At 43.3% G+C, this 17,421-nt stretch overlaps 1 protein-coding gene across 1 annotated transcript in view; it reads left to right on the top strand.

Annotated features, from left to right (window-relative positions):
- The window catches only part of PIK3C2A (phosphatidylinositol-4-phosphate 3-kinase catalytic subunit type 2 alpha), a 2,027,647-nt gene that overhangs the window by 1,796,107 nt on the left and 214,119 nt on the right, over positions 1-17,421 (top strand). The window contains exons 29-30 of the mRNA XM_069623772.1: positions 11,147-11,264; positions 11,347-11,428. Of these exons, the coding sequence (XP_069479873.1) occupies positions 11,147-11,264; positions 11,347-11,428 (200 nt within the window). The remainder of the gene's footprint in view (positions 1-11,146; positions 11,265-11,346; positions 11,429-17,421) is intronic.

Genomic DNA, 17,421 nt, shown 5'->3' with positions numbered 1-17,421 from the left:
TTTGCCAATTGGGAGTGGGACAAACATTCATCACATCCCATTTGAATATTTTAATGTTTACAAATATATTAGACAAACAGCAATAGAATTCATTAAAAACAATCTATCACAAGGGCGGATCTGTGAAGAGAAGTGTTGTGTAGATCACATCCCTAAAAGAATAAACTCAACCGGTTTCGACGTAGAGTGTGTAGTAAACAACGTCTTCATCAGGAGATACAAAGCGAGAAGCTGCAGAAAAAGAACATTACTACATAAATATGCGGCAGTGTCCCATCACATGAACTAAACTCAACAATAGATTGTATATAGCCACCATGTGCCACCTGTTACGAACCAATAAAACTAGACATTTGTGCTGGGGAAGTATATCTAAATGAGAACAACCCCAGAAGCAGGGTTTTATTTAGAAAAGCCAGAGGCGAGGCACCGACCCTGAGAGTGTAAAAATTATAATTAAAATTAATAAGGTGCACCAAGGGGCCACAAAGGTCGAAATGACCCAGGCAGGAAAACACTAGACACCCCCACATGCGGCATAAAAATATCATGGCTAAATAGATACAATATGCTAGACTAAACAAACCTTATATAAGTAGCCATTAATATGCAAAATGCCAAGGATGGATCGTATGCTGGAATCGTATCGCCAATGGAGTTATGACTAGTGGAAAATGAGAAGTTGATTGAAGCACACATAAGGTAAAAAAGTGACTACAACAACCAAAGAAATCAAATGCGAGCGGTCAATTGTTACCTGTAGTTAACATGACACTGCTCTCAGTAGCCCCCTTCAAGGATTATGGTACGGTGGCTTTCTGGAGGGTGATGCAACGAAGCAAATCGTGTCAGCAGATGTACGCCTAGTGTACTAACAAACAAAAAATATTATTAGCCTAAACCGCATATGACAAAAACAAACTAAAGATATTCCAATAAAGTCATATACAGTTAAAAAGTGGCTACTAATTAAAAAATTAGCTGGCTGCTGGCAGAAGTCTGACAGACGAACTGTATACACAGACTTAAGTACGTAAATGAGAAGTGTCTATGATACTGCAGGCTAAGTAAAGCACGAGTCTTCATATACGAATGCAGCCGAATTTGTATATAACTGCTGACATCATAGGCGAACAGGTGACCCCGCTTCCGCTGGGGTCACTCCTGGGTCTCACTAAATACCTTCAAACTGCATCACGTAAATTAGCAGCTCTTCTTCTGGTGCTGGCCCGGAGGAGGATCGCCATGTCATGGGGCAGAGGCCCACTACCCAAACTTGATGACTGGAAAAGAGACATAACATACTGCCAGAATGTGGAAAGTGAATTTACAAGGACCCTACCATTGCATGCACGCCCCCCAGACATCTGGGGACCGTATATCGCATATCTGCTAAACAGTTATGAATCTGTAGGCTCTGATTCGTCTGGCACCTTAAAGGAGACTATGGAACTGAGATCCTCCACATCCCTCTGAACCTTAAATTTCGGACACTGATGAAGAATTAAATTGGGCTCTAATTTCATACGGGGGCGGGAGGGGAAAGAGCGGCTTCGGGGGGGGAACAGTTAATGGGTAATGTTATGAAGTTTTTTTCCTTTCTTTCTTCCCTTCCTTTTCTCCAAACCCTCCACCTTTTACACCTCCCCGTTTCCTTTTCCTCAAGTTTTGATCGTGCATCTTATTGGTGCGATTGTATTTCGAGGGTATGTAAAATTAAAAAATAAAGTTTAAAAAAAAAAGAGTAGAGAAGGACAAGCCCTCGGATTGGTGAAAGATTTCAAACACTTTGGGCCTCATTACAGCTTTGGCGGTAGCCATGACGCTATTGGCGGCATGGCTGCCTCCAAAACCAGGTCCGGGTTCCCTGAATGGGGAATTACCGGGCCATTCCGAGTTTGGAGGCACTGTAATTCCTCCCTCAGGGAACCCCGGCCCGGACCTTCCCCATTCGAGCCCCCATAGGGCTCAATGGGAATGGGTCAGGGAGCCAACAACGGGCCGATTACGACCGGCCTGTTGTTAGCTCCCTGGTCCCCTCGCCGGACCCGGTAAGGACGCCTGGTTTTACCCGCAAGGGGACCTCGTAATCTTGCGGAATGGGTTTAACAGGTCCGCCTCCATTAGCTGAGCCCGTTAACCCATTCCACAAAGGTTATAATGAGGCCCTTTCACTGCGGTCGGACGGAACGAACAACCGGATTTGAACAGTACCTTAATAGAATTAGAATGCTGTAGCTGAGGCAGAAGTTCCTGGCAGATCCTGCAGGCTCACGGTTCTTGAAGCGACTGTCCGATTGACACGAAGGAGGAAGACTGGAGGGTCCTGCACTGCCCAGGGAAGAAACCAGCAGCAGAGCAAAGCGACAAATAAAAAGTGCGCTCCTTAAAACCCAGACAGGGTCCGGTCCTCCTGGCTATCCGGTTCACTGCAGCGATGCACAGCAAATTCGACTAGGGGAGGGAGGCCTTGCTTGGTGTTTGGCGAACTGGTTGGTCCCACCAGCTCAAGGGAAGAAGATTCCTTGCAGATTTTCTCTGTCTTCAAAGTGTAGGAGATTTGGACCCGCAGCAGGGCTTCACCTGGAGGGTCAGTAGTTGCAGCAGTCCTCTTCCTTCAGCTTCTCTTCTGTTCTCTCAATCCAGTGGTGACTCTGCCTTCCCAGTCGCAGAGACCTGCTTTTTATGCAGTTTTCCCCCATTCACACAGCCTGGCTGTCAATCACACAGCAGGGTGGCTGTCCTGGCAGGACATTCACCTAGCCAAGAAAACAAGAGTGCGCCTTGGGTCTCCAAGGAGACCCTGTGCAGGGGTCCTAAAACCCCTTCCTCACATCCTGTCTACCTAGACTCTCAAGCGCCTGAGGAGGGCTTCTGTGCAGAAGCCCGCCAAAGGACGACAAACAAAGGAACCAAACCTGGTTTGGCGCGCAGAGTAAAACATGAGAAAGACCTTTACAAAAAGAAATGGGGAATAAACCCTGACGGAACCAAATAAAATTTATCGGGTCCGGAGGATTAAAGTTTGAGGCTACTAATTTAGCCTAAAACAGTACCAAGGCTATTTTCATAGTCCACGGTAGGAAAAAAATGGTAGCTACCACTGCCACCAGCCAAACCTTAAAGGGGAATTAAATAATGTTCCATAAGAAACAGACAAAAGGGGATAACTATTAACCCTTTCCAGTACTCTATGGAAGATAGTTTGTACTGGGTCTGTGGATTTAAAAAGACTAATAAAGTAAATGGCAACTTTACATGTTCTGGGAGACAGTTGTCAGTCCCAAGAAATGGAGTTTAAAGTGGGAGGTCTGAAGAAGACAACCCTGTGTCACTGCACTAAAGGTGCTGTGTGAGACACAGTAAAAAATGCCTATGGAGTAGGTGAGGCTCCACAGTCTATGAACACTAAAAATGTAAAACACACAGCAAAACATATGTAAGAGTGGGAAAAAAAGGCTCCCACTCTTACCAGGTAAAAAAAAATTAATCCTAGAAATCCAGCAAAGCTGCTGAGGGACTCAGTAGGTAAGGGAAACTAGTCATTCTGGAGAATTCTCCCTAACAGTCCTGTCCTTGCCTTTCCCTGTTTTGTGAGGATGTATGCACTACTATGTCTATCACCCCATCCCCATTGACATGCCTCTTTCACGAACTTCCCTGGGTCGGGTGCAACTCCAGGAAACCGGCTGGGTTATGTATGATGCTATCAACCCAGTGTGTTCTATTGCTCTGGCTTCGCCCAGGGGTCCCCACACACACACTCAGTGGCTTTGGGCTGTTAGCTGGGCCTCTGATTCAGAGGAGTGTTGGGTGGGCCAGCAACCGATAATGTCTAGACCCAGGAACATTTGGTCTCCATTTCGCTCCTATATCTCTTTCTTGTCTGTTGACACTGATGACGATGCCGGCGACCTAGACTCCCTGATTCCTACAGCCATTTAATTTGTGTACTTTAACTGCTATTGTGATGTGTATCTTTGATTACTGTGCCACCAACTGACTCCTTTCTGCTCTGTACAATCTCCTGCCAGTCTATGTATGTTGAACATATACTTATCGGCTATCTATATGCTGCTTGTTTTCTTGTTGTAATGTCAAGCATAATAAAGTAAAAAATAAATAAATGACAAAACATGAATCTATATATTAAAAAGAAAAGGCGCCAATTGCAACCCTAGCGTACACCTCATGCAACAGAGAATGAAGGGGTGGCGTTACATGCTTTGCAGTGTTACCATCATGTATATAAACGGACACAGTAAGCATTTCTATTGATTACTTTTATTTGTACCATTTTGCATAATATTTGAAGTGCTTTGGGAAAAGTACTATATAATCAAATACAAATAACAAAAGAGCAGGCAGGGAAGTTAACAAAGCCAGGCGGATTGTTCTCTGCATTTCGGAAATATCAGCTCTAGCAAACCAAGAATTCCCTGTGGGTCTTTGGCTCATTCCACTAGAGATCTGGAGGTGACCTCTGCTATATCATCTGAATTTGCCAGGCTGCTTTGTAAGCATTATTGCTTGGCCCTTGCTATACAGCCAGTATGCTAGCTTTGTCATGCAGTTTTTCAAAGTTTACTGGTGTTGGTGATGCTTCCCTGCAGCCCTGCCTGTGCAGAGTTCTGTACTGCTTTGGGAGTCTTTCTAAGGTGAGGTTTCTGTGGGAGGACGATATCCATTGAAGGTCAAATTACTTGCCTTCAGTAATGTTCTTTATGATCAACATTGCCTACCGACCTACCGGCTCATGCTGAATGCTCACAACCTCTGGCAGTTTGCAAGTTCCTCCGCCTCCACCTTTTGAGAAATTTGGTGGAGCTAAAGTCATAGGATGCAGCATCTATATATACCACCCAAAATATGACATTCACATCTGTGGGTATCGGCAGAGCAAACCCCATCACTAACATTTGCTTGTTTAATTCTGCTAGTGGTGTTGGTACTTCATTTTGCTATGTGGTGAGTTGGGGGGGGGATTGAAATACTTTTTTATGAGGGGGCCAAGCCACCGTTGACTGGACTGGTCCGGCCACTAGCGATCTGCCTCCCGGATAGTGGATGGAGCAGGATTCTCTGTTCTAGCCTTCCCCTTAGTTTGTTTTATTTATATTGCGCACCAGACCCAAGGGTATTAGGGCGTGAAGGCATAAAGAGGGTTAAGTTTGTTACATTAGTACACAGGAATACGTACAGCTATGGTTACAGTGCTGAATGCATGAACAACAGGCAGAGCAAAGGTTATACAGAAGTAAGTATGCACTGCTGTAGGACAAGTATATACAATAAAAGCATAGAATTGCTGTGAGACACATATAATACACATATATACAATAAATGCTAGGAGGTTGCAAGTGATGTATGGTTAGATGTTGTGTTCCTTTATCCAATGGATTAGATTAGATCTGAATTGTAGGTAAGGTAGATCTTCCCTTATGGCAGGGGGAGGGAGTTCCAATATTGTGCTGCTTCAACGGGGAAGCTGCTCCCACCGGATTTAGTGCATTTAAATCTAGGTACTAATAGAAGGTTGGAGTTGACTTTTCTTAGTGGGCGAGTGGCTACTTGCCTAGTAAATCTGGCTGTGAGGTAATGTGGGGCTGATTGGTTAAGACATTTGAGTGTCAAAGATGCAGTTTTAAGGAGAATCTTGTCTTTCGTAGAAAGCCAGTTGACAGATCTCCTAAGGTCAGATATGTGGGCATTTTTAGGAAAGCTTAGTGAAGCTCTTGGGGCATTGTTTTGAAGGGTCTGAATCTTGGACGTAATGTATTTATTGCTGCCTCCATAGAGGGCGTTGCAATAGTCCAATTTGGACAGGATCAGGGCTCTCGCTAGAGTAATGCAGTTGCTACGAGATGGGAAGGGCTTAGCTGCTCTGATTAGCTTGCAAGTGTAGGAGGTGGCTGAGGCCATAGCATTTACTTGTTTACCGAAGGTAAGCGTAGAATCTATGTAAAAGCCAAGGGTTTTGACTACCTTAGCCACAGTGATGATGTTGTTGTCAATTATGAAGGATGATTAGTTCGGGCCTAGTTTATTAATATTGGATGGGGTGCCTAGAATGAGGAGTTCTGTTTTGTCATCATTCAGGCATAGACCGTGAGATGCCATCCATGCCTGGATGATGAGGTATACTCTGTTCACAAAGGCCAAATCCTTGTCATAATTCTCCCGTCAATGGGATGAGGATCTGTGTATCATCAGCGTAATTCGTGTAGGTGATACCTAGATCATCAAAAAGGGGCTTTGTGAATATGTTGTACAGAGTAGGAGATACGCAGGAGCCCTGAGGCACACCACAAGATAATGGGGGCAGGGTCAGCAGCTGCTAGAGGCGAGAAACCTCGCATTGTCCTGTTATCAAGGAAGGACTGGATCCAGGTGACTGCCTCCTGAGAGAAATGAGCCGCGGAATCCAAGTGGTTGCAGAGAATTGAGTGATCTACCAAATCAAACGCAGCTGAGAGAGAAAAGGAGTAGCAGGAGTGCCGTCTTGCCTACATCTCTTAGTGCAGCTATTTGTGCCTTGAGGTCTATGAGTGCAGTCTCAGTACTGTGTTGAAGTCTGAAGCCAGACTGTCAAACCCCTAGAAGGTGGTTTTGTTCCAGATGATGCTGGATTTGCAGATATGCTATTTTATCCAGGATTTTGAGTAAGAATGGCACTGTGGTTATTGGGCGGTACTTGGTAGGGATAGATGGGTCGAGGGTTTGTTTTTTAAGGAGGGGGAGGACCCAGGAGTGTTTCAGGTTATTGGGTATGGTACCTGATGTGAAGGAAGCGTTTATAAGTTTAGTGATGAAAGGGGAAAGTGCACAGGCAGCATCTTTTATGATTTGAGCTGGGCATGGGTCACCATGACAATTGGACTGTTTGAGGGTGAGGATAACTTTGTTGACTTCTTTGATAGATACTTTGTGAAAGTAGAAACAGGGAGTCGGTAGTGTAGGTGGGGTCAGGGTGGTCTGAGGTGCTGGTGTGGCAATGGTGCCAGTCTTGGTGGCTGTGGCATTGGTGCCAGTCTTGGAGGCAGTGAGAGTATATTTTTTGTTATTAATCTTTGCTTGAAGAGTTATCTTGTTGGCCAGGGCATTTTGTATGCTCGTACACCAATTTTTGTCCTCGAGACAAGAGTCAGGAACTTGAATTGGTGATTCTACCTCCTTTGGTATTCGATTTGGCTTGGGAGATTCGGAGGTTGTAAGATGTTTGTTTGGCTAGGATGATTTCTTTTTTGTAAAGAGCGGCTAGTTTATTCAGTTTATTCTTACTGAGATCTGAGGGATCTAGTCACCAGATTTTTTCGCTTAGATGTTTCTCTTGTCTAATTGCTTTCAGATGGGGCGTAAACCATGTGTTTTAAGTCTTGGCGGGGTTTACTCTTTCTAATTTTCAGTGGTGCTATGACGTCTAGAGATGCCTGCATCACTTTGTTGTACATTTCTACCATGGCAGAAGGGTCGGTCTGGTCTGGGATAGAGCTCAGTGTGGGAAGGACAAGGGGGATAAGTTTTTCAGGCGTGATATTTCTTTTATTTCTGGTAGGAAACCTGCTGCAGAGTGAAGCCAAGATTCAGTAATGGCCAGGAGGTCGATGTTTTCGTTATGCATTAGGTCAGCTATGTATGTGGCGTGGGCCACAATAGAACAGGCGTTCATTAGTGTGCCTTTTATGCCAATTTGAGTGGGATGAAAAGATAATCGCTGGGCCTTGTGTTGACAATTCAAAGGGGTGGTAGGATCTCTGAAGAGTCGGCAGTTAAGCTGAAGTGGGTGTTGGCCGTTGGTATCGTTGTAGTAGGAGTTGTTGGTAGTGAGCTGAGCGTCCCTTGCACGTTTAGTGTTGAGGTGGGCATTAGTTAGAGGATCATACATTCTTGGGAGTCTAGCACGAAGTTTGAAGTTTCTCTGATGGAGGCTGCAGGGTTTGGTGGTCATGTCAGCCTGCTTAGGACCTTCGCGTACATGCGTTAGTTGGGCTGTGGGCTGGGGCATGTTGAGTCTTGTAGAGTGATTATGTAGATGATAGTTCTTAATAAAACAGTGTAGAATGGTGGCAGATCCATAGGGTGTACATAAGGGCAGGTATGTATGAGCGGCTTTAATGATAAGGGCATCTGGCTAGGGTGGCTATGAGTGCGAGTGGGTTAGCAGGATTGGATAGCTTGCGAAGAAGGTTGGGCATCACTGTGCATTGGTAGGAAATGCAGTAGGGCACCTGATCGCATTGCATGCACGTAGTTAGTCTATAGTAGAGAGGCAGAATACATGCAGTAATGTCTTAGAACAAATCAGGCTAATCATGGCTAGGCAAGGCTAATCGGGACAAGGCAAGGCAGGCTAATCGGGGCTAAGCAATCGTGGCTAAGCAAGGCTAATCAGGGCTAGGCAAGGCTAATTAGGCTAATCAGGGCTAGCCAAGACTAATTAGGCTTATCAGGGCTAGCCAAGACTAATCGGGCTAATCAGGGCTAAGCAATCAGGGCTAAGCAGGCTAATCAGGGCTAAGCAATCTGGGCTAAGCAGGCTAATCAGGGCTAGGCAAGGCTATTCAGGGCTAGGCAAGGCTAATCAGGCTAATCAAGGCAAGGCTAATCAGGCTAATCAGGGCTAAGCAGGCTAATCAGGACAGAGCGTGCTATCAAAGCAGGTACCAGATACTATAGGCATATGTTCACATAAACGTTGGATATGCTGTGCAATGATTGTGAAGATCAGCGACACGAGTGCAATAGGAGGATGCAGTATACATATGTGGTGAGTATGTGTTATAAATGCATGGGAGATCGGAGTGCCAGATAACTAGTATAATAGTTTACTAGTTGGATTTTGTGTACTTGAGCTGCAAGTGCGTGGGTGATTTAGTCATTTCGGCGTATTGCCGCGTGAGATCAAATTAGTCTTGCTCGGGGGCGATGCTTTAGCGTGTGCAGGGGCCAATAGAGTACAAGTTCTAGGGCAAGGATAGCATAGAGTAGGGGAGGTTCGTACCAGCAGCCTGCAAAGGCCATGTGGCTCTGGAAGCTGCTGAGATAGGCAGGCCACCTAGTGTAGATGATTCTGGTGATTTTGTGATGGCGCAACGGAACAGGCACTGCTGTAGACACAGTATTCACTGCTAGTGACACAGTATTACAATATCTCCTTTAGAGCTACCATTCCCTGAAATGATAGCTGGGGATTACAAGTACCATGCGATTGTTAGTCTAACCACAGAGAAGATCGCAATTACAAATGTTCACTAAACTCTAATCTGAGAGCGAAATTAAAAACCCAGGGTGAAAAGACCTCCATCTGCATAGTTTAATCTTGCTGCAAACCTTTAGCCAACTAAAGGTGCATGGGCAAAAGTGAAACCGCAAGTGTTTTCAAAATGGCAAGTGTGGAAGGGTGTCCATCTACGAGTGCACACGGAAATCAATGTATCCTGGGCCAGCTTGCAGATATAGCCATCCATCCACCCAGAATTATAAAAGAGGCTGGATATAGCCAAAAAAGACTTGTAGGAAGCGGAGATGCTTCTCACCACTCCCTGGATACATGAGAAGACCTGGGAAGATGTAGTTATCCTGCTGTCAGCGGTGCAGCAGATGCTATGGCAGGTGTAGGCCAGAGATCTCACCACACTGATTAATGGTGAATTGAGAGGAGAACCTGGAGCCAGGTTCTACAAACAATATCTGAGACTAGAATTAAGGCCTGAAAACTGGGTACTTCATTAAGAAACCCAAGAACAACTACCTCTGGCAGTGAAGACAGAAAAGGACCTTGAATTATGAGGGAAAATACTTGTTACTACTCACAGTTCTATTGACAGCCAGAGATTGTGGGAGACCTAAGAACGTTGTGAGAGATCCAGACATTGTGGAGATATCTGTGAGGAACTAGAAGTCATATAGAGAGACCTCTGAGAATTGTGAGATAAACCAGAGATTGTGACAAGACTTAAAGAACTGTATTTAAAAATCAGAGGTCATTGAAGGCCTGACAAGAATGGTGTTGTGAGATGTACAAGAGGCCATGAAAAGGCCTAGAAAGGTTGTGCTGACCTAAAACCATGAAGGCAAATGAGGAGTACTCTTTGAAGGGACTTCCGATGAAGGCATCTGGTATTTGAATTTATTTCTAGTATATTGATGGACTTTGCAGCATAGGTTTATGAACACTTTTTATGGCCACATTTGGAGAACATTTTGTTGTAGCTTAAGTTTGTCTGGGATGTTAACGGACAGAAGTTTGTAAGCTTATATTTGGGGTCTGAGACTATTATATTGAAAGAAGCCCCTATTCTGTGGTGCTGGGAGCACCTTGTAAACCCCACTTCCTGTTGCCCCATCCTTGACACTGTTTTACAGAGTTATTTGAATCTGATCTTGTGACGTACATTGTCATTGCTTGACCTTCCTAAAGGTAGGAGAAATGGCAAGAAATATATTTTCCAAATGTTTTTAATGTACTTTTGTCTAGTCACTGTGCATGTTTTCTCTTTAACTCTTTTGCAGTATGCTTTCTTCAATCAACCATTACTTCTTTCAGCGATTCAAAACTTGAGATTGGTCCGCCTTCAGATGGGGGGGCCAGAACTGCCATGAGGAGGGTTAGGCTCATGTCTATCTATATGTAGGCCTGTGTCCAAGTGTAGTAGCTTAGTTATATTTGGTGTAACACATTATGATTTTACTATCCCTCCCACACACACACCTCCATCGGATCTCCCAAGACCCCTTTTAAAAAAAAACCCGAAAAAAACATATATATATATATATATATATATATATATATATATATATATATATATATATATATATATATATATATATATATATATATATATATATATATATATATATATATATTGTTTGCCTTTGACGGGTGTGACTCATTTTAGGGCATCCTGTCCCAGGGGGACTTGCTTGCCAACCAGAGATTGTGTGGTCAATGCACAGTGTTTGCCCATGTTTTATTGTCCATACCTTTACAAAGTAGTGATGTTTTAGCTTTCTATTAAGTTATGATATTCTTGATGTGCAAGGTACTTCGCTTGTGTCATGTTTGAAAACCAGTACAGTTCCTAAAATCGCACATTACTTTTCATGCAAAGGATCCTTTTGGTTTCATCTTATTTTTTGTCTTTAGTTTTCCTAACCGAATGGTTCTCGGAAGAACTCATATTAAAGATGTAGCTGCCAAAAGAAAAGTGGAACTAAATAGCTACATGCAAAGTCTCATGAGCAGCTGTGCTGAAGTAGCAGAGGTGATGGTTCAAATCATTATTTGTCATTTTCTGTATTCAGAGGCTCTGCAAACTTACATTTCATTTTTGTTTTCATATTCAGTGTGATCTTGTTTACACTTTCTTCCATCCCTTACTGCGTGATGATAAAGCGGAAGGCCTTGAGGGAATTGCCAAGTCCATAGGTATGAGCAATTTTTATTTTTTGTATGTATCTTTTGCTTTCTGTGTTATTAAATTGATTTGTTGTCATAACTGACCAGACTTTCCAAAATTGCTCTCAAGTAGTTTTGGGTTTGGGATTCGTCGTCCTTATGCATATCTCTTGAGTTCAACTTTTTTATTCCAATACTGCATGTTTTTTGTTTAATTTGGGGGACCCCTAAAGTTCTGCTTGTCCTGAAATCAACATATTAGGCAGGCCTAAAAACTGCATACATGCTTCTCAATTCTTTGTAGTTCAAATACTTTTCAAAAGTATGCAGAGCTCTTTGATACTGAATCAAAGCAAATCTCATTGCTATTCAGATCATGAACTCAAAAACTATAGTACAACCACAATTTCTTGTGATATTGAAAGTAATAGCTTAGTAGCTTCAGGTGAGCAACATAGAGGCTCACAGACAGTATATAGTCTCAAGTTGTACCCTTGCTTTCTCTGTAATGTATTCCCTGTGTGTCTGTCAGACATATATTATTCAAAATGTTGTATATTTTTGCCCGAGTAAAAAAGGTTTGCAAATGGTCTGTGAGAGTGAGACATTTTGGCCAGTCGACTTGGCATTGCTTAGTTATTTGGAACATCGTCCTAGGTAATCGTTACATTAAAAGATTTTGAGGGAATATTGTTATGGTCTGTTGTATCCTTTGAAACAGTGCTGTCCAATGAAACCAGAAACAATGTTTCCCTTGTGGTTTTCAAAGATGGCTCATTTCATGCGGGTCCTTGATCACCCTTTGTTGGCGGACAATAAACGCACATTTTTTTAATTTGACACTGTTCTGTGACGTGGCTTTGGTGACTACTGAGGGTGTGTGATTAGCATTTACTAAACTCTCCATCAAAATATGTGTTGTAAAGGATGTATGGATGGTGAATGAATGTGAATACTCTTATCAAATTTCTCTTGGTTTACTTAATCTATTATTAATAATGATTGTGTACATAAAAATGTTCTATGTAAAGGTCTTTGGCGAAGACGCTATATTATCAAAAGATTATCATTAAATACAGAATTGTAGATATTCTAATGTACAATTCACAATTTTTATCTATATGTTAATACTTTCATGTGCTAAATATTACATGGGAACCACGATAAATTTGTTAAGAACATGTATGCTAGAATTTACACTGCACTCAGCGGACCACACACTATTAGTTATCCCATGCACCTAAACAGTAAAATAGGACTGATCATTCTCAACGCATACAGCAACAGACAAACTCGCTCCCCATGAAAATCAGAAACATAGAGGACCCTGTGTGATTTGGGAAACCCTTTAGAATATGACTATTTTCTAAATATAATAATCATGTTATCCCTATCAGGGTTCTGCTCTGTGCCAAGGTTGCTCTCCTTAGGGCATAAATAAGTATTCACTGTACAAGCTGCATTTTAACATAACCATACTCTTTCTTGCAGTGGCAAATTCAGTTTGTCCAGTGGCAATACACTTTAGATATCTTGACGCTGATGTGTTAAGATTTTTTTGTGATTGATCAAAGCATGAGGAACATCTTTGCTAGTCTCTGATCAAATTCTTAGGCGTGGTAGAAAAAATACTAATAAACTGTGTCTTGCAGGACCTTCTGTTGGAGACACCACTCTTTTGTGGATGGGTCAATGAACCCTAAGGCATTCAGTTAGTAGGATGCGCTAAATAGACACTTGCTCCCTCCTCATCCCCCACGTCTCCAGCCCTTACTGCAGCTAAACTTAGAGCTTTGGAGATGGATACAGAGGATACTACTCTTGAGAAGAAACAAAACAATGGGCGCAAGAAAACAAAGATGTCTCCCTCTTGAAGCAAATCTGACCAATTTGTCCTTGTCTTCTACTCATAACAAGGAAACAGATGTCGTTCCAGGAGGGAGTAGAGCGTGGAACCCTAAGACACTAAGGATTACTTTCCTATTTAAAGAATATCATCACCATTTTTCTCTTGGCACCCATACTGTTAAGTATTTAATTCTGTATTTGCACTGTTTTTATGGAAAGCTCTGTACCTTTCTGAAATAAACAATATGATGACGCAGAAAAGAATATCCAGAGAGGAGTCTATGAAATTTGATATCCAAATGCTGGAAATATTCACCAAGGCCTTGGCTTTGACAGCTTCGGCCTCAACATCGTTGGTGGCTCTGAGACATGCTGCATCCACTCTTTTTATGTCCTTCAACATCTGCTTCTCTCAAACCTATTAGCATGGCTTCTGGAAAGACCCAATCCAAACCATGCAAGCAATGTCTGATGAATAGGGAAACCTTACTCCAGTAGAATTAGAGCCCCGTTTCTTTCATGTCAAATTTCCTCTCCATAATTGATTGCAGGTGACGTCCTTCTCCTTATCTGGCTTGCGATTTGAAGGACATGAGTGCTTTGGATGTCAGACTTAGACCTAGAGATGCAGCAGGCCTCACTTTACCGGCATCCAAACACAGCCATCAGTAGAACCATTAAGAAGGTGGTGGAAGCATTAGACCTCAGCACAACCTCGTAGCCCTTGGTTCAGTTCAACTTGACAGACATTCTGGATAATAGTCTGCAGAAAGAGACGGTCTTTCCTTTCACTGATACCATTTCTAATTCTGTTCTTTCTCTTTGGAAGACTCCTTGCATGACCCCAGCAGTGGACAAGGAATTAGCAAAGACGTATAATGCAGCACTTGCAGATCCCTGTCACAGCATCCAATGTATGAGAGCTCAGTTGTGCAGGCGGCTACAGTAAATATGAGGTCCCCATCCTTTTTGCTGTTCCTTCCACCAGGCAGAGAGAATAAAAAAGTGGATACAATTAGCAAGAAGATTTTTGTATGGTGGTGTATGTCGTATCTTGCCAGTCTGTATGTGGGGAATGGAACCCAGGGTGCCTAGCTGCTGCATGCCCTCTCTTGGGATGTTCCCTGAGTGTCCTGCCCACTGTGTTCTGTGTGCATCAGTTAGTCAGAGCCGGCTGTCCTCCCCATGGTTTTGGATGTCTGGTGACTCTATCTCTGCATACTTATAAATATCAGCTTACCATAGTGTTCTTTATCTTACAGTTAAGGACACTTACTACCTGCCTTACCCTTGGCCTCAGGACTTAATGACTATTGCATATGTTCTTGAACGCCATCAACACATCCTGTGCATTAGGGAAATATGCCCATGTCTTATGATGTGTTATCTCAGAGGTGTCTAACTACCTCCCCGAAGGTGAAATCAGAGATGGGTTCTCAGAGATGATCACAGATGAAAAGAAAGCAGCATGCCATTCGCTGCAAGCCAGTCTGGATGCAGTGGAATTAGTAGGCAGATTGATGGGCACTGCTTCGGTGATGCACAGATTTTCAAGGATGAGAATTTCAGTTTAGTGTTTGGTCACGACTTCCCAGCCAAGATCATTTACATGTCATTTGATGGTACCAACCTCTTGTGCATAAAAGCAGTGACATCTCTCTGTTTGAAGAATCAAAAACCACTGCCAAATTCCTCAGACTCCTGGTATCACACGCCATCCTCTCGACCACTCCCTCTTTCTCCAGGTGTCTAGGATTCAGGCATTTTCCATCCTTTGCCCACCAATGATGCCCGCAATTCGGCTCTGTAAAGGTCGGCAAGATGGGATACACTTGTCTAGGCTGAGGTAGGGGAGCACAAAAAGGGCAACCTTCATCACCCATCCTCATTTAAGCCTCTTTAATGTCTCCTCACCCCATGTTTTCTTAGTACGGGGAGGTTGCATCTCCATGCATGTTTAAGAGGGTGAAGCCATTACTTCTGATGTTTGAATGTTGCAGTTGGTAAGTGGAGGATACTTGCTACTGTGACAAATCTGACAACCTCGTTACTGGCTCCTTAGAAGGAAGACTCACACGTGGCCTGGGAAAGGCAGAAGCTACCAACTCTGACGCTGGGGGTGGCCATCTGTGTCAGGTCCACATTCGAGAAGAAGAGCTCCAGTGTCAGTCATGTGCCATTGCAAATTTCCTACATGGTTTACTGTAATATAAAAGCTGACTTCCGAGATTTTTCTAGCCCAGAACTTCCTTTACCTTCCCCTCCCCCTCCTACCTTTTTGGCACTGAGACAAAGAAAGGGGATGGAGTAATGAAGATGATTGAATACGGTAAGCCAACGCTGCATTATAGTAAATGGAAACTGCAGAGAAAGGCTGCAACATTTTAAAAGGACACACGTGAACTGAATTGGAGAACGAGAGAGTGAGAGACTGGAGGGGCACCTGATGGATGCTGACACTGTGGAGGACGCCGAAAGCAAGTAGACTGCAGAGTGCAGTGCAGAGGCCAATGGGCACGGTGTTCAGAGGAGGTAAGGCAGTAGAAGTTCACCACTTTTCTGTTTCGCGCAGCTGGAGCTGCCAAACACAGAGGAAGGTCTAGCGGGAACTGAACAACTCACAAGGAGCTCTGCCAGTCAATGGACTGGGTGCGCAGATGCCGGTGAAACACAATGAAGACTGAAGGCGCCGCACAGACCCGATAAGCCCAGGGAGAGTGAGTGGGATACCGGGGTGCTTCTGGGCGAATGCCGTGCACCACGTACTATGCGAGAGAGCTCAAGTAAAGACAGTGAAATCATTACTAATCCAAATATTGATGAGAGAAAGTGCCCAAGTAAAGGCAAAGCAATTGTTACTGATACAAACATTGTTGAAAGAAAGAGCCCAAGTAAAGGCAGTGCAGTTCTTATTGATACGAACATTGTTGAAAAAAAGAGCCTAAACCAAGGCAGTGGAGTTAATGAAAAAGGGTTGCTGACCCAGTATTGGAGAAGTGCTTTGAGCTGGATAAAAGAGAAACTCAACAGAGAGCAGAGAATCCCTGGCAATTTAGTGAACCAGGCAAATAGTGAGTCCCGGACTCGCACCCAAGCAAGAAAGTGGCGATACCCTGGTCAGCGAGTAAACCAGTGGTAAGAAGATGAAGGATAAAAAGGGAAGGTACATACTCCTTTTACAGGAACAATACTTTGGCAGGAGAGTATACCAGGGAAAGGAAGGAGGATTGGGAAAACCCAGGATCAAAACCCCCTATATATGAAAGTGCATAACGGAAAAGGGAAGACTTCTGCCCCTTTAAAGACTCAAGAAAACTCGGTTGTGAGCTATGCTGTGATTCAAGAGAACTGTATTTTTGAGGAGGAAAATGAGAAGTTTTCCCCCTTCAGCAAATTGGAACTGTGACAAAATCATATCGATAGATACAGAGAGAAAAAAGAACATTAAATGTAAATCTGGTGAAGAAAGAAATGACCCCCCCCCCTTTTGTGAATAGTAAGAAATCTATCAGTGGAGGACAAACTGAGGAAGTGCAAAGGGGGAAGAATCATACTTCTTAAAGATTGCGACTTTATTTTGACGAGTAACGGAAAATCAGTGGAAAACCCACTGTATGAAATCTAGGAGAAGGGAAACCCCCTTTCCTAGTGGAACTTTATTTATTTTAGTTTCTGCACCTTAGAACTTTGAAAAGTCAAGAGAAAGCTTTATGTCTATAGCTCAGAGAAATCCCCATGTTCACCTTATATTTAGTTTAGAGTAGAAGAGTCAGTTTAGCATTTTGGACACAAGACTGAAAATGTTTTGTTTTTATTTAACATCCTGACAGAGACGTTCCTTAGTTTTGTTGAGGCAGGGGAAGCCCTCATAGAGTTAGTCATCAATAGGATTTCCCCAACCCCTCTTATTATTTTGACAATAAAGGTTTATAACCAAAACGTAACCTACCAGTGTGCCTGAGTCTTACCTTGACCCCTTGCACTACCCTTCATCAAGAAACACCCTGATTATCCATTGTTGAACACCCGTCGATTACCTGAGCCAACCTTTTGGGAGAAATTGTCTTTCGTTTTAGCAGAAGGGGCAGTACAGTCAGTGCCTCCTTCGAAAGAAGGAAAAGGCTGCTATTCCTGTTTGTTTCGAAGAAAGGATGGTTGCACCCCACTCTGGCCAT

The sequence above is a fragment of the Ambystoma mexicanum genome, chromosome 11, assembly GCF_040938575.1.
Source record: "Ambystoma mexicanum isolate Mex_15411 chromosome 11, UKY_AmexF1_1, whole genome shotgun sequence".
Lineage (NCBI taxonomy): Eukaryota > Metazoa > Chordata > Amphibia > Caudata > Ambystomatidae > Ambystoma > Ambystoma mexicanum.
Note: the sequence above shows the minus strand (reverse complement) of the source record. Positions and strands in the feature narration are given on the sequence as shown.